At 37.7% G+C, this 18,224-nt stretch overlaps 1 protein-coding gene across 2 annotated transcripts in view; it reads right to left on the bottom strand.

Moving 5' to 3' along the window:
* Nucleotides 1–18,224, bottom strand: part of LOC140500129 (DNA (cytosine-5)-methyltransferase 1) — a 48,468-nt gene that overhangs the window by 3,924 nt on the left and 26,320 nt on the right. For both annotated transcript variants that reach the window (XM_072602437.1, XM_072602438.1), the window contains exons 15-29: nucleotides 17,642–17,831; nucleotides 16,812–16,909; nucleotides 16,079–16,226; nucleotides 11,944–12,059; nucleotides 11,494–11,695; nucleotides 11,247–11,380; nucleotides 10,755–10,928; nucleotides 9,022–9,243; nucleotides 8,097–8,289; nucleotides 7,219–7,309; nucleotides 6,796–6,927; nucleotides 6,354–6,636; nucleotides 4,258–4,399; nucleotides 1,668–1,834; nucleotides 33–210 (exon numbers count right to left, since the gene is read on the bottom strand). In XM_072602437.1, coding sequence (XP_072458538.1) covers nucleotides 33–210; nucleotides 1,668–1,834; nucleotides 4,258–4,399; nucleotides 6,354–6,636; nucleotides 6,796–6,927; nucleotides 7,219–7,309; nucleotides 8,097–8,289; nucleotides 9,022–9,243; nucleotides 10,755–10,928; nucleotides 11,247–11,380; nucleotides 11,494–11,695; nucleotides 11,944–12,059; nucleotides 16,079–16,226; nucleotides 16,812–16,909; nucleotides 17,642–17,831 — 2,470 coding nt within the window. The remainder of the gene's footprint in view (nucleotides 1–32; nucleotides 211–1,667; nucleotides 1,835–4,257; nucleotides 4,400–6,353; nucleotides 6,637–6,795; nucleotides 6,928–7,218; nucleotides 7,310–8,096; nucleotides 8,290–9,021; nucleotides 9,244–10,754; nucleotides 10,929–11,246; nucleotides 11,381–11,493; nucleotides 11,696–11,943; nucleotides 12,060–16,078; nucleotides 16,227–16,811; nucleotides 16,910–17,641; nucleotides 17,832–18,224) is intronic.

Below are 18,224 nucleotides of genomic sequence, written 5' to 3'. Positions count from 1 at the left end.
ACATGTGAAACTTCAGGTCCAGCTAGTCTTACCTTGCAGATATGATCCCTGAGGATGGGCTGATACTGTGAGCCCCTGATCTGCCTTTGAAACCAGGACTGAGGTTCTCCATTGTAAGAGATCTCCAGGGCAGAAGCGCCATTCCTAATCTCGGGGAGGTCTGACATTGTATCACGTACAGTGATAGTTCGGAATGGAGCAGAGTTCATTCTGAAATACAGCACAACCGCCGGTGGAAATTTAGATTCTGAAAGCTGTTTTGATTATATATCATCAATAACAATGCAGAAGAAGGAAAATGCTGCTTTTGTAGTCATTCTAAAACAGAATCTCCTTTTCCCCCTCCAAACTTTTCCTGGTTCTCCTACCTGACCATTTTTTCTCAATCTCCTTTGCTGGATAATCATCATCCATGCCCCACACCCTCACCAAGGGTGTACCCCAGGGCTTTGTGCTGGGTCCTTCTCTATCTACACTGTCTCTTGGTGATCTCATTACTTTCTACAGGTTCAACTATCATCTCTAAGTAGACGAATGCCAAGACTACACATCCAGCCTTCACTTCTCTCCTAAGCTCCAAGCCCAGATCACTTACTGCTTGATGTACATTTGCACCTACTTCAATGTCCATTAATATCTCAAACTCAACATGTCAAGTGACAGAACTTATTTCCACTATTTTTTTATCCCGTCCCCCCTGGAATCGCCCATTTTTAAACTTTCCTGTTTTTATTAAGGGCACTGAGAGTCTTCTAGTGACCCAGGTTGGAAATCTCGGAGTCCTCTTCAATTCTTCATTCTCTCTCACCCGCCATATTTAATCTGCTGCCATAGCCTTTCTTGAATCTGTTCTCTTCTCTCTCCTTATACAGCCAACATCGTGGTTCAGGTCTTTATCACTGCTCAACTAAACTACTGCACTAATCTCCACGTCTGGTCTCCCTGCTTCCTCATTTCTCATGCAGCTGTCGACACTGACCTAACTCTCAATGTCACTCCCCTGACATTGAAGTCTCAATGGTTCTCTGTATTGTTTCTGGAAAAATTTCTGCAAATTCTTCTTGGCATTTAGAGCTGACTTCCTAATCGGGCTCCAGCTTATCTTGGCAGACTGATTTCACATTAGTCCCCCCACACACTCCATGTTCCAGCCAAACTGGCTTACTTGTTTGTTCCCCATACATCACATTTCATGTCACATTTCCATGGCCTCATTCCGCCTGCCTCTCTACTTAGAATATTCTCTGGACTGACCTACATCTTGGAATCTCTGATTCCCTTCAAGTCTTGGCTGAAAAGGTCTTTCCTTTGTCTTTGTTATCACCCAGGGTCTAGCACAGTGCTCAGCACACATCAGGTACTTAATAAGTCATAGAGTTGAATTCTTGACTACAGAGTGTATAAAACAAATGCTGTCAAGTCAGACAATACTAAGCAAACTAGCACAAGGATAGGCTACCATGAAAGGCAGAGCATTCTATTATTCTGTACTGTACACACCTCCTCTTTCCTCCTTCTTCCTTTTATTCCAACCTAGGACCTAAGGCCTACTAGTGACATCTATAGACAATTAGCTCTGAGGATTTTGTGTAAGGTTAAAGAGCTTGCTGACACCTGCAATAGGGATTGGTTCCTAGGATAAATGGAATACTTCTGCATTCCTTTACCTTGTTATATTGCTAACAAATTTTTTGTCATCCACCACTACACTGAGCTGGCAGGCTCGGGGTGCGAATACATGCAGGGGCTCCGGAAACATGGGGAGTTTCTCGCCTGGGGCTGCAGCCAGGATGATGGCCCTTCTTCGAGTTTGAGCAACACCATACTGGCCAGCCTGGACACAGAAGACAAAGCATAAATTCTACAAAGTTAGCCCAACACACTAGACATTATTTAAAAGTAAAGGTTATCTGTATATCTGGACTCTAGGTCTACCTGTTAAATGGAAAAATTGCAAATATGCATAGCAAGGGAGATGTTGGCTTAGAAACAAAAGTTAGATTTATTGAATTTTTATAATTTAAATCAACCACACAGTTTTAAAGTTAATGCTGAAGTCATACTAATTTATCTAACCAGATTAAAGCCCCTCATCATAGTAGGTCACACTAGATCATCTGCTTGTGGCACCAGCTAGAAGCTCTCTCTTTTCGAAGAATAAGTTTTGCCAATGTCTTTTGGGTTTATATTAATCATATCTGCATATGCCCTACTACCCCTGGAATTGAACCTTCCAGTGTTAAGACCTTCCTTGTAGCAAAGAAAATAAGTTAACCAAAAACACCAATATGGTGACCTTGATTGTCAATCAATTTATACTTTATTCTACCCTAATAGTACCCCACCTCTCTGCCAAGGGAAGGAAGGTGGGTTTCATTTTCTATTCTTGGGAACCATTATTGGTTTTTCATGAACTCAGAGTAGAGCTTCCTTTTAGTGATAACCATCATCTCTTAATAGTCTCTAACATTCAAAAATGAGTAACTCCCCATTACTTTCATGTTAAATGACTTGCCTTTAATTATTTTGATAATTAACTACCTAGCCCTCTAACATAACAAAAAGTCTGACTTCTATATCATCAGTAATATTCATGCCCCATAAAAGTTAAGAAATCCTATTACCACACATCACAATAAGCTCAATACAGATATGTGACTTCAATATTAAAACTCATGCCAAAAAAAAATTAGAAGCCACATAAAATACCTTTCACAGCTATGGCTAGGGGTGAATGCTTAATGAAATAAGGGGGTTCACAACAAAGAACATAGATAATTTCAATTATATGGAATTGAAGAGCTTTGATACAAACAAAATTAATGCCATTGAGATAAAAGCAAAAGCAATCAATTAAGGGGAAAATCTTTGTAATAAATATATCTGATAATCTGATATCTAAAATATCTAGTTAGGCAATGAACAGAAACACTGAGGACTAAAAGCTTTTCCCCAAAAGACAAATAATTAAAGGATATAAATAAATAGTTCTGAGAGAAGAATTGCAAATTGTTAACAACCATAAAAAACATTACTCCAAATTACTAAAAAAGAAAAATGCAAATAAAACAATGCTGCCGTTTTCTCTTATATTTGGTAAATTGGCAAGGATGACAAAAGATGGAAATACACAATGTTAGAGAGGTTGTGCCAAGTCAGGTGTGCTAATGCATCATTGGCAGAACAGTGAATTTGACCAACCATTCTGGAAAGCAACTTGGAATTATGCTAAGGTGGCTAATCTCCTTGCCCTTGGACCCAGAAGTTCCACTACTAGGCATATGCCTCAAGAAGGCAAATGATTTAAGGAAACAAACAAGCAGCCCCACATGCTGCAAAATAGTTACAACAGCATTTTTTTTGTAATATCAAAGAAACGGAACAAAGTAGATGCCCACAAACTGAGGAACGATCAAAACAAGTTGTAATACATGAATGTAATAGAGTATTACTATGTATAACAGGAAAAGATGTATATGACGAATACAGAAGTATGGGAAGACAACTGAACTGATATGACATGAAGTAACCAGATCTAAGAAAGCAATAAACATGCCTACAACAACGTATACAGAAAGAACAACAAAATAATTATTTGTTCAAATATTGATCGAATTATAATGATCATGCCTGGACCCAAAAAAGAGATATGAGAAGGCACCTTTCTCTGAGGGAGTGGAGGAGACTATAGCTATGAGACACTGCATACAATGTCATACTTTCTTGATGGGAAAGTTAGTTTTGTTAACTTTTTTTTTTACAATCTTTACTATAAGAGATAGCTCTCTGGGAGAGTGTATGTGGAAATAAAGGTAAAAGAAAAAGAAAACAAAATTTCGTTTTTTGGCGAAAGAATGATTTACGGATCAAAGGCAAAACTAAGCTGTTGAACAAAAATGGGCTATCTTTCATCTAAAAGATATAAGGTATTAGAACTTCCTGAATAAATATTCTTTATATAAAGAAAAAATAAACTTCACATCTTCTATCAAGAACCCAATTAGCTTAAGAAAACAGGATGTGAGAAAGGATATTGGTTAAGAAAAAAAGCTACAATTTTATTTCACCTTAGCAGAAATGGTTTGAAATGATGTTAGTAGTTGGAGTCCCTTCTAACACAAACTGATAGAAACCACAAAAAGCAGATAAGGTAATAACAAACAGCAGCACACTCAAGAGTGGAGATGCAGAGCTGCTGACTACATCAGCATCAGATTCCTTGGTTACCTCTGTCTCCCCTGTACAGTCTCAGCATACCTGTAATACGCCAAATGTGCACTGATATCCCATTCGAACCAGACATCGGAGAGTCAGCTTCAATACCATGGAACGTTTGAATGACACAAAGTTTCTTACATTCTCTAGCAGGAAAAACCTGGGTCTGTAGTAATCACAGTAGCTGTAGAAGAATGGAGATAAGTTGAATAAGATTCTTTGCAAAAGGGAAGAACCAAACAACTGAATCCCATAGACACCTTTATTGCTAAGTAAACCAACTGACTGAGCTCTTTAAAAGTGACAGTGTGGTAGAATGACCTACATCCTTTGAATTCTCATTGTTACATTTGAATCTCCCCTTGAATAGCACCTTCCAGACCTTGAAATCTATTGTAAAACAGTCACCAAAACCATCCGATATTGGTTAAAAAGTAGAGAAGAGATCAATAGAACAGACAACAGAATAGAACAGAGAGAAATAGAAACAATGAAACTCATTAACTAAGAGTTCAATAAAGCAGAAAACATAAAATACTTACAAAAAAACTCCCTAAAAACTGCTAGGAAAAGTAGAAAGCCGTCAACTTAATACCCTCAACAAGTTATACCATATTCCACAATACATTCTAAACAGATACATGACGTTAACATTCAAGATCAAACTATTAAAAAAAATTAGAAGAGAAGCAGACCATGTAACACTCACAGCAATAGATAAGAAATGCATTTTTACCAAACAAGAGAGAATTACAAAAAAAAATAGATAACTTTGTTTATAAGAAACTGAAAAGTTTGTGCACAGACAAAATTAATACACCTTGGCTATATGGAAGGGGAAAAAATAAACATTTATACACAGCTTACTATGTGCCAGGCACTGTATCTCATTTGATCCTCCAACAACCCTAGGAAATGGGTTCTCCTCACTTCAGAGATGAGGAAACTGAGACAAACAGAAGTAAAGTGACTTGCCCTGGGACACACAGCCAGTAAGTGTCTGCAGCCAGATATGAACCCAGTGCTCTCCACTATGTTACCAATTGCCTCTATCTGCCTCTAATGGGGAAGGGAAATGGTTGGACAGGAAAAAAAATCTTTGTATCAAATTCCTGATAAGGGTTTGGTATGCAAGATAAACGAACAATTAACAAATAAATTTTAAGATCAAGAGCCATTCCTCAATAGATAAATGGTCAAAGGATATAAAAAAACAGTTCTCAAAAGAATCATAAACTATAAACGACATAAAAGAATGCTCCAGATCACTAATAATAAGAGAAATACAAATCCAAATAACTCCAGGGTTATACCTCCTATCCTGCAAAGTGGCAAAGATGAGAAAAAATGATAATAGCCAATGGTGGATGGGTTGTGGAAAGATAGGCACACTGATGAACTGTTGGTGGAGTTGTGAACTGATACAACCATTTTGGAAAGCAATTTGAAATTATGCAAATAAAGTAAAGTGTCCATATATCCTCTAACTCAGAGATTTCCTTACTGGGCTTATACTTGAGAAATCTTTGGTAACAAGAAAGGCCCCACATATACCCAAATATTTACAGTAGAATTTTTTGTGACAGCAAAAAATTGGAAACAAAGTGGATGCCCATGGATCGGGGAATGGCTAAACAATTTGTGCCACACAAATACAATGCAATATTACTGTGACATAAGACACGATGAATATAAGCAATATAGAGAAGCCTAAAAAGAGCTACGTAAACTGATGCAGAGTGAAGCAGAGCCAAGAAAACAATGACCACAATGTAACTGAAAAGACCATAAAAAAAAAAAAGGAATGTTGCTTGACTTTTTTGTCTATAAAAAAATACTATGTGTTATATGGGGCTTTCTGGAAGCGGAGGAAGGATACTGTAAAAAAGATAGCAATAAAAAGTTATTTTAAAAAATTGATTGTCTTTTTGCAAGCAAGTCCCTCTGTAGCAAACTTCCACACAAGAAAATGGAAAGGCTGACCTTGTCTTACAATAGGAAGTAGGGACTTCCTGCTCTGGAGTGCGAATGTCTTCATTAGGAATGTAAAAGCTCCCTGTGTTTGCCACCCCCCAGAAAGCAGCAAGCAAAGACTACAAGCTAAAATGAGGGAACAGTTATTCCCCAGTCACATTCACCTGAGGAAGGAGACAACTAGGGAGTTCTTGAACTTGGAATAAGTGCGTGAGTTGAAGCGGTTCATGCCACTAAACCCTTGGCAGGGTGGGCCACCACACAGCATTTCTACATCTCCTTTCTGAGGCAGCTTCTGGCCCAGGGAGTTGGTCTTCTCCCCAGACATAACCAGCTTCAGGAGAACATTACAATCTTCTGTGAATACAGTGCTTCCAGGATTATTCAGACGGAATGCCTGGGCAGCAGGCTCCCACATTTCAATGGCCCATAGTGTTTCTGATATTCCTGGAGGGGGAAGAAATACTTCAGCTGTTGTTTAAGGAAGATGTGCTATGCATGTCCCATTTTTAAAGCAAGATAAGTCTCTTTCAAGTTCAAGAGCCCTGTAGGAAAATGTAAGGCTCAAAAATGGAACATCCAGGGCAAAAAACACATTGTCTTTACCTGCTTGGTGAAAGCCTTCAGACAGTCCTCCACAGCCAGAGAACACATCCAGGGTGCGAAGCTTGGGCAGCTTGATGTCTACAGTTTCCTGCTCACTAGGCTCCACTGCTACAGATTTTCCCTTGCTTTTGCCTAGAGGTAAGGGGATGCCCATTGCTTATTACTTCACAATTGCTAACCCCAAAGTCACACCAAACACAGAGATTCCACTTTCCCTAGAAACTCCCAAGGCCTTACTATTTCAAAGAGAATGCCAAAAAATACAGAATAAGAAAAGAAAGGATTTGCTGAAATACAGTAATTATTTCCAACAGCTCCTTAGGAAATAGCTTACAAAGTAAATTATGAAAATAGTCAAGTTTCCTTTGGATTGCAAAACAGAATCGGAAAAACCTTTGAAAACAAGCCTGGAATACAACTAACCTTTTCCCTTCCCTTTTCCTTTCCCTTTATTCCTAGGACTACGGGCATGATTTGGAGGATCTTCAAAACTTTTAGTTTTTGCATTATATGCCTAAAAGGACAAAAATCTGACATTAGTTACTTCAAATAAAAGAGTAAGTCAATATAATAAACATGTATAATAAATCCATGTCTCAGAAAAGAATTGAGTTGGAAGGGACTTCAGAGAGCATACTGCCCAGTTTCTATAAGAATTCATGCTATAATATAGCTGAAAAGCAGATATCTAAGTACTTCTTCAAGATCTATAGTGATAGGGAACTTTTCATATTACATAGTAGGACAGACATTCCACCTTTAAATATTTAGTCCCCTTAAAATGTGATATCCTTAATTGAACATAACATATATGTGATGTGACCAGGACAAATTACTACAGGACTATCATCTTCCTTAAGATGTAGATTCCATCAACATAGCTGAAAGATCAAATTGGTGTCTGGTTTTGTTTTTGCTATCATGCTGCACTGCTAACTGTTCATCAAGACACAAATGCTCTAAAGTCCACAGGTCTTTTCTCTGTTGGCTGTCTATGCTAAACTTGGATGAAAAAAAGAAAAAAACCAAAAAACCTAAAGTCCTAATACATGTATCATTTTTCAATTTATTCTTCAATTTGGTCCCATCATTTCAGCTTGCTAAGATTTTTTTATGCATCGATTCTTCCATCCAATGTTAGCTCACTCTCCTTCCCTACCTGTGACCTATGTAAATCTGAAGGGCCTTCCCAACACCTAAATCAATTCAGAAGAAAGACGACTATACAAGAGCTAAAGATCCATCCTGGGTACATTCTAATAGACTTCCTTATAAGGAAATACCAACTTGTTAATCATCACCTCAAGGAAATAGAAGCGATCTGAGCCACCAGCAGAATAATCCTGAATACATTCTGTTAAGTCTTCCCCATACTCTATGATACAGCGGCCTTGTACAGCCTTGAAGTCCACAATTGCTTCCTCATCACTCCAGTATAACAGATTAATATCTGCATGATGACTTGCTTTCATCGATTTGTGGGTATTTTCTGGTCTGTAACAGAAGAAATCTTTTGCAAAATACACTTCTAGAAAGAATCTATAAAACTCAACCTACCCCCCAAAACCCCTCTACTGGCCAAGCATGTGGCCTGAACCCCCTACACACCCAACATTTGTCATTGGGAAGCAATTCATTGCAAGATGCCCCAGTTTAAATACACATAACATAGGAGGGGCAACGTTCTTAGCCATTAGCAAGGAAAGTGTTGTTGTATGAGCTGGCTAGTACCTGACAGTGACTACAACCCTGAAGGAATGGGATGCAGGATAGGGAAGTTTTGGTAAAATAAGCATCAGGTTATGTGAATGGACATCTCAAAGAAGATAAAAAAGATTAGTAAAAGGCCCAGAAGCATAGGGTTGAGTGGCACAAAGTCAGAGCTGAGCAGTTGTAAAAAGCATCAAGATGCTAGAAACTGGTATTGTGCTGAGAGGAAAGCGTTCCAAAATGAGAAGGGAAACTCCTAATCTTCTTCAGATTTTGCCTAGGCTGGCCCTGAAGAAACAAAGGGCTTTGCAAATTATAGTATTAACATCATTAGTACTGACACTACCAATAATCACGGGGTACGCACTGAGCCTATGCATCATATTCTACTGTTCTAAGTGCCAAGGAAAATCTCAAATACCTGAATTTTCTACAGAAAGCTTCATAACTGAGCACTAAACAATTTCTTGGAACTTTGCCATTTGCATGAGTAGTTAAATTTATAATGCTGCCAACCTGTAGAATTTATTAACTCTGAGTTTGATGTCTGCTTCATTTGGTTTGCCATTACTGCGTTTGTTACAGAAGATCTCTTTGATGCGGCCAATACGATATGGGTCAGGAGCATCCTGGTTGCTGCCTTTAATATATTCTGAGTATTTCCGATAGTGTTCTGGGTATAGTTCCTCATCCACAGACTCCTTCTTTGACCTCTTGGTTGGGCTACATAACTTCATGCTGCAGAAGGCAAAGGAGACTTTATCCAGGAAGATGAAAATAAATACAACATTTTGAAAACAGATACACACTCCCTTGGTACATGATCAGTTTGGTCAAGAGTTATTATGTCATAAAACTTTTTAAAGCCAGTATGTATGGGCAATAAAAAGCATTGAAAAGACTCAGTTTTGGGGGGTTTTGTCACCTAGGGGAAAAGAATTAAATCCATATTATTTTGTTAGATATGTTCACTTTAGAATCTGCACTTCCATGGTAGTTTCTATTCCATAGTCTTTTATTTATGCAGAAGGCTGTGTTCAAAAATAACTCCTGCTACAGTATCACTGGAAGCCATCACCGCTGGGTTGCTTCCTATTCAAAGAGACTTGGCATTTACTATACCTTAGATCTCTCAGCTAAGCTAGGTCATATCCATAACCCTGAGGAGGCAACTACCATCTACTCCAATATACAACACTATTTCAATCTGGATTGGAGTCAGTGGCATGAATAGGTTTCAACTTTAAAAATTCCTTAGTAGTTTCCTTTCTTAAGTAACTTGCTTGAGTTCACACACCCATTTAATTAGCTTCACTTAGCAGAACAAACCTTTCATCTGATTTAAAGGAAGCTCCTTATTTCCTTCAGTGTCAAATAAAACACCAGCAAGTGTTTATTGGGCACCTATTAAAGGGCTCCTCAATCAGTCCTCTACCCATGCCTCACTGTGACATGATCCCATCAGACCCTGACATTTAGCAAGGTCACGCGATCTGTGCTAGTGCAGAAAACAGCCAGTTGGGCGAATTTGTAGATGACTGGAGAGCCCTAACAGATAGAACCAGAAAAGGTTTTAGCTTAAGAATCAAGAGGTGCTTCTCTGAGTTCCAGATTGGTCCCTCCTGAGCCTCAGTTTCTTCAGCTGTAAAATGAAAATAATCCTTGACCAGACTACCATTCAAAGTAGTAAAAAACATATGAAACTGTTAGATGAAAATGCTACATCAACATAAGGGACTATGCTTAGAATGCCTGGTTTGTTTCACCAGCGTTCTTCGGCATAAACACTAATTGGAACCAAATAAGCTTGTAAAGTTCTTACAGGTCTCAACTACTGAGAGATCAATTACATGAGCTTATGGTATAGGTAAGACTCCCCATCAGGAGCTACCAAAGACATAAAGACAGTCCTCTAAGCCAAGAAACATACAATTCTTGATGTAGAAGGGAAACCAGAAGCCAAGGCACTTTTCAGATAAGATACTTCCAGAGATGTACTTCATATGATATGTTGAGGCAGAAACACTGAAGTCTAGAAGAACAGATTTAGAAGGAGAGGTAACAAGCTAACTCAGGCAAATACGAATTTGTCTTGAAAATATAAATTCCATATTTGAAAAACATATATCTCTTAACTACATTCTTATGCGGGAAAGAGTTTTTATATTTAAATCATGCTTTGTAAAAATAACTTATAATAATTTCATCAACACATAGAAATAGATATGGATACACTGATGAATACTAACTTAAATCCAAAAGCCTCTGGCAAGAAGAAGACTCCATCTCCTGTCCTATATTGTACTCCATTTTTCATCGCCAGGCCATAAACCACCTTGTGGTCTACCTCCTCTTGAGGCTCTGTTACTCTAGGGATTTCCTTCTGTCTCATTTCAGCGAGACGTGCACAGCTTATACAGAACCTGGAAGAGAGGAATCAGAAAGCCAGGTGACTGCTAGTGATTAAAAGAAAAAAGAAGAAAAACCAAATGTCCAACTCTCTGCTGGATTTGTCCTGGCAAAGGTAGTGATTTTAAGAAAGGGAGGCAACCTTTGCTGCCCTGGATTCCCAGTCCTTTATAGCTCTGCCTGTTCCACATGTTATTCAAAAATCTATTACTCTAAGAGACTCAACTCCTAACATTCTCTGTGGCCACAGTCATGATTAAACAATGGAAGCTTCAACTGAACTGCAAGCACAGGCTTCAGACTAACATAAGCTTTCATTCCTAAACACTCACTTGTATTTATTATCTTCTGTAGGTTGGATCTTTGGAGGAGACTCAAACCTTGCATAGTCTTGATCATACCACATTTGGTAGAAATAGGTTCTGCCATCATCTTCAACCATTTTAATCTCCATGTCTAATCCTCCCTTCAGAGAGAAGAGAAAACAGATTTCACATGCATTGAATGTGAACATTTTAAGACAACAGACTGTAGTAGCTGCCTAAAGGGCCAAAGGTAAGTCACAAAGTCTGTCCCTACCTCCATGGACCAGTTTTCTGAGGGAGCTTTATAAATAACATTCACTTTGCCATGGATATAGGAGAGCTGCATATCTTCACACTCATCTACCAAGAAGAGCTCCAGAGGGTCTGATGTTGCCCCGAGGACAGTATCTATCCCAGCACAGAACCAATGAGCATGAAACATCTGTCCACTGCTATCTTCCCACAATGCAGTGATTCTAGAATTAAAAAGGATAAAAATTATAACTGCTTAATTAAAGAACATGATGTCACATTTAGGAAATGTTTGAGAAAGAGCTCTTTAATGCTTTTTTCCTCTAGCAAAGATTACAACAGAATATTATGTATGTGGTCAGTCATAGTCTCTGGGTCAGCTATTTTTGTTTCATCATTTTTAATTTGTCATAAGAAAGGATTTAATTTGAAAGGGTAGGTAGAAAACTAAGAGGAGACAGGCAACACAAACCTTGCTAAATATAAGGGTTTGGTGGGGTCGTCAGGACTGACAGAAACACAGTCTCCTACTTCTAGAGTTTCGGAGTCAATGCACACTTTCTGGTAGTAATCCTTCTTCCCATCACTCTGTAAAGCAAAAGCATTGTTTACAGACCCAATTTTATATAAAATGATAGATCAGTTTCTGACTTTATACATTAGAGAATTTCCATTCCCTCTTTCCCTTCTACTGTAACTGGAAACTAATAATAATTTTTACCTCACTCAAAATATTCATGTCTACGATTGTTGACAAATAGTAACAGGAAATATAAGCTCATTTCTTAAGCATAAAAGAATATATATGACTTTGGCTAGTGACTAAGAAAAGGGAAAAAATATCTTGCTCTCTAATTTAATATATGGGGCAGGAGAAAAAGGCAATTTCCTCCAAATCCAAAAGAAAAATGTTCAAAATAACCTTCATTAAGCAGGCACTTGGGAGCCCAGAGGATTGAAGGCATTGGACTGAATATCTGAATGCACTGACAACTCCTAACTCTCATGCAAATGTCGCAAAAACCAAAAAAGGGAAAAGTTTAAATGAAACAAATTTTTAGTAAAATGTATTTTAAAACATGTAAATATTTTAAAAACAAATTGGAAAACTAACATACTTTTAGAACATCTGTTCAAAACCTCAATTTCTGGGACTATTAAATTTGCTTGGCACACAAATCTTGCCATTTCTAACTTCACAGCTCTGCTGGGTCTAGAGTCAGGAAGATGCAAGTTCAGATATGACCTCAGATACATAACTAGCTTGTCTGACTCCGGGCAATACTTAACCCTATCTGCCTTGGTTTCCTCACCTATAAAATGAGTGTAACAATAGCACCTAGCTCTCAAGATTGTTATGAAGATCAAATGATTTGCACAGTGCCCAGCACATGGCAGATGCTTGATAAACCCATGCTTCCTTCCCCACCACTCACAAGGCTACCACCTTATGTGAGGTCCTCATCACTGCTCACCTAGGTTATTGCAGTAACCTCCAAATTGATTACCCAGCCTCAGGTATCCCTCCCTGCCTCAGCACTCCCATCCATCCCACACACCACTACCAAAGTAATTTCCTTAAAATGTAAATCTGCAAACCTAAGTAACTACGGAAATATTAATTGTTCATGGGTAGGTTGGGCCAATATAATAAAAATGGCAACACTACCTAAATCAATTTACTTAATCAATGCCATGGCAATCAAACACGAAAGGATTATTTTACAGAAATAGAAAAAATGACAAAATTCACCTAGAGAAACAAAAGGTCAAGAATCTCAAAGAAAGTTTAGAAAAAAAACTGGAACAAAGATCATGAGTAGAATTTGTTAGGGAAAGTATATGTCTATATACGTATGCATGTACATATATGTATATGAGTATGTATATATCTATATATAAATATATATACACTTAATTGTACTGGGGTGAGAGCAAAGTAAAAAGTACACAGCGGAGAACAAAAGAAAACATAAGGAAGCAAAGAAAGGATGGACAGCTCTCAACATGTAGTATTTATTATATAGGTTTTCCTGAAACAGAAATTTATTGCTATATATTTCGAATCCGCTTTTATGTTCTGCTGTGCACATGACATGCTTTTTTTCTTTTCTTATTTTGTATTTAAGTTTCAATATTTAAGTTACATTAAATAACATTTAATATGTTTCTTTGTCTTTTCTTATTGTCTATTAAAGTTTTAGAAATAAAAAAGTGGAGAAAAAAAGGAAACCCAGCATTACTAAATCTCAAATGATATACCCCAAAGCAGTATTCATCAAAACAATCTGCTACTGGTTTAAAAAACAGTAATAGATTAGGAACAATTTAGGTCTACAACATAAAGGGGCAGACACAATAGCCTAATGTTCAGTAAATCCAAAAATGCTGATGATAGAATAAAGAATATTTGACAAAACCTGCTGGAAAGGAAAAACTGGAAAGTGGACTGTCAGAAATTAGGCCTTTACCAATATCTCACACAACAGATGAAGAAGAACTCTAAAATAAATAATGACATAGACATGAAAGATTCTATCATTAGATAAAAAATCAGAGGAGCACAGAAAAAATTACTTTCTGATCTTTGGATAGGGGAAGAATTCTTGACCATACAAAAGAGAGGTGAGGTCACAGAAGATAATGGATAATCTTATTATATACAATTGAAACTTTTTGCACAAACAAAACCAATGCACTAAAATCAGAAGGGAAACAGATATGGGGGTGGGGGAGGGATTTCTTTGCAGCAAGTTTCTCTGATAAAGATATATAAGGAAATGATTCAAATTCAAAAAGAATAAGAGCTATTCTTCAATTGATAAATGGTTAAAAGATATATAGGGGCAGCTTTTAGAGGAAGGAATCCAAGCTATCAGCAACCATATAGGAATTACAAAAATACAAATTAAAGCAATTCTGAAGTTCTCTACTCATATCCATCAGACTGGCAGAGATAAAAAAAAAAGAGGAAAATGAAAAATATTAGAGGAACTGCTGGAAAACAGGCATACTAATGCACTGTTGGTGGAGCTTTGAATTGACCTAGCCATTCTGAAAAGCACTATGGAACTATGTCCCCAAAATCACTCTATGGCATATACCCTTTGAACTAGTGACATTACTATCAAGCCTATACCCCAAAGAGATCCATTTTTTTTTAAAAGGATGCATATGTACAAAAACATTTATGGCAGCTCCTTTCGTAACCACAAAAAACTAGAAACTCATCTAAAGGGAATGCCTGCCTATTAGGAAATTGCTAAACAAATTATGGCGCATGAATGGAATGGAATTAAGGAATTACCATTAAGGAATGACAAAACAGCTTAAAAGAAAACTGGGAAGAACATAAATGATGCAGTGAAATGAGCAAAAACTAGAGCAATTTATATGACAAAAATATTATAAAGAAAAAAGAACTTTCAAAGACTTTAGAACTCTGATCAACATAATGACAAACTACAATTCCAGAAGACCCTTAAAGACAAGTACGCTACACAGCTCCTGACAAATAAGACAAAGTGAAAACTCCATTTCTGGACACAGCCAATGAAGGAATTTGTTTTGCTTGACTGTGTATTTTTTTTATAAGGGTTTTGTCTTTATTTTTGATGTGGTTGTTGAAGGGGAAGCAGAGGGGCAAAAATCAATAATTGGAAAAAAAGTGAAAACTAATTTTGTTTTTAAAAGTACATATATAACCTTGTGATTCCCTTACTCAATCAGTATCTGTGCCTTCCTATTGTCTTCAGGATAAAATATAAATTCCTAAGTATTTAACATTACAAGACCTTTACAACCTCATTCCAAATTAGCTTTCTAGCCTAACTGGGCATTATTCCACTTCTCCTCCTGCACTATACATTCAAGCCAAACTGTCCTTCCCACACAACTCTCCATTTCCAGATTATCTGTATGCCTTTACACTTGCTGAACCACAGGCCTTGGAATGCACTCCCTTCTCACCTGTCTCAACGTTTCTCTCCTTTTTTTAGGTCGCAGCTGAAGCATCATATTCTGAATGCAGACTTTGCTAACTCTCCTCAAATGCTTGTGTCGTCCCTCTCAAACTACCTTTTATTTAACAACTTTGCATATGTTTGGACTTATTCGCTTTTTATTTATTTTGTATGTACATTTTATAGGTGCTTGTCAACGTAAGCTTCTTTCAAGATGGGACTGCAGAACAGCTGGTATATAATGAGAACCTAATAACTGACTCTAAAAAGGCAATAATAATGATTTCCACCTAAGGTCTGCAAAGTGTTTTCCTCACAACAATCCTGTGAGGTATATAGTGCAAAGGATTATCTACATTTTTGTCAGTGGATATACTGGCAGAGCTGGTGAGCTGGGTAACAAAACCTGGGAAGAGGATGGATCGGCCACTGACCAATACCGTTTTAATGGCAGAGGAGTAGTGAGTGTGAAGATACACTCAGAAATCTTCCAGTTATTCCTATTCCTGAAAAGCAGTTATGCAGCCTTGAGGTTAAAGGACGAAGTGAAATTTGGCGTGGCTTTTTACCCATCAGCAACCTCCATATGCTTGTTAGAATAGTAACATTCCTTAGAATGAGACAAAAGAAACTTCTCAATATTACCTTGATTGGTGCTCCAACCCAGGAGATTCTAGTCTTGTTCTGTTTCTTTTTCCTTCCCTGGAGCACTTTTTTGGGTGAGGGCATTTCAGGAATATTATCATCAATTTCTTCATCTTCATCAGCCTCTCTCACAGCCAGATTTGGGCACCTAGAAAGTCACTGATCCTCATTATGGGTTTTAGGAGGAACTTTTGGGACTAGGAATAATTCATAGTACACAGAAAAACAAAGAGGCTCTTTGCAAGTACAAATTATAATGGCAGCTCTCTGACATACGTCAAGTCTATCTCCAAATTCCTCATTAGGAATCTGGGATCTCAAAGTCCCTGCCTGCAGAGTGAACATGAGCACATGGTAGCAGGTCCTACCAAACTGGACAGTCTTCAAGAAGAGGCCCAGACATGACCACAAAATGGTCTTCTGGAGACCAGCCAGGTTAAGTGGAGAGGATCAAAACATAATTTGGCTACAGGATGAAGTATGTTTCACACCCACCACCTCTTTAAAACTGTCTCCTAAGGTATAGGAGTACCTTCAAAGACTACCCTTTAAGGCCTGCAGGGAAGAGATCAAGAATTGGTCATGAATGTAGGGTAGAGAGGAGCCTTTTAAAGGGTGCACCCTAATGTGGGACCTCTCTCTGTACATCTGTGTTCTCTAGAATGACTTACTACTCCTATACAAGAAAGTACCCGATAGATGACATGGCTAATAAGGAAAGCTGTGTTTTTACCTCCTTTGTAGACAAGCCTGCTTGCTGCGCCCACTGCCACCAAATTTAACCATATCTTGACAGGCTTTACATTTTCCACACTCAGGCTGTTGACAAACCTGGAATAACCAAGAGTATCTGTATTCAATGGCCATCACTAGAGCTAATAGATCTATATTAGAAATTAAGTTCACAGACAAATATAAAAACTTGAAGGCCAGAAGAGGTCTTATTAAAAGTCAGACAACAAAATGTTCTACAGATGGACTGATAGTACTGACTTTAGGGAAACATTTCTTTTTAAGACCTATACACAACTCCCATAGAGCTACCCTATAAGATGGAATTTGGAGATAAAATTTAATAGCTCCAGGCCTCTCTTTCCTGGCACATGAATATGAAGAGTCCTGGGCAGAGACTGGACCACTCTGTACTCTCTGAGGGCAGAGGCAGAAGGGCAGAGACCACCCTCAGCTTAGCTTGATGGAAAGTGCAATAGAATTTGAACAGCTAGAAGATTCACAAAGCACCATCATTATTAAAGATTTTTAAAGTTTACAACACTAAGAAATTAAAAACAGTCCTTAAAACTATGTTATTTTCTGAGTCATCAAATACCTTGAATACCTTAAGACAGCTAACCTAATCTAATTAGATTAATTTTTGGGCAGTTGATATCTGTTGCCCAATGAAAACCATTTCATATCAAAGGAACAACATTCAGAACAAACATTCTGTTTATTCAGGACCATACTTAAAAGAAGTCTACGCAATATCCCAAAGAAAGTTGAGTCACAAGGATTCTCCTTGAACTAACTCAAATTGGTGACCCTAACCCAAGTGTGTGTTACCTCACAGACACCACAGCGCCGACGCTTCATAACGTTCTCCTTGTCATCTTCTCTTTCATTCTTTTCAATTTGCTCTGAGAAGAAAGTATCAAAAATCAGGTAGACAAGCTTGGTGGTAGTGGCTTTGGTTGGTCCTTTATCCTTGTCTATTTTGGTAGGGTGTCTGATAGCTTGCCGCCTTGCAGCTCGTCTGAAAGTCAAAAATCATATTAGTAAAAAAAGAAGTATGCTCTAGTATACATGTAAAATAAAGGGTCAGTATGCTAACAAAGAACAAAATAAAATGCAACAGGAGAACATTGTACACAGTAACAGCAATACTGTATGACAATCTACTATGAATAACTTAGTTATTCTCAGAAACACAATGATCTAATACAATTCCATAGGATTTATGATGAAAGGTGTTATCCATCTCCAGAGAAAGAACTGGTAGAGCCTGAATGCTGGTCAAAGATACCTTTTCTTTACTTTGTTTTCCTTGGGGGTTTTTTTGGTCTGTGTTTTCCTTCCCAGAATGTCTTATTGCATGGAAATGTGTTTTGCCTGATTACACATGTATAACCCATGTCAAATTGCTTGC

The sequence above is a fragment of the Notamacropus eugenii genome, chromosome 4, assembly GCF_028372415.1.
Source record: "Notamacropus eugenii isolate mMacEug1 chromosome 4, mMacEug1.pri_v2, whole genome shotgun sequence".
NCBI classification, from domain to species: domain Eukaryota; kingdom Metazoa; phylum Chordata; class Mammalia; order Diprotodontia; family Macropodidae; genus Notamacropus; species Notamacropus eugenii.
This window is presented reverse-complemented; position numbering and strand designations above follow the sequence as displayed.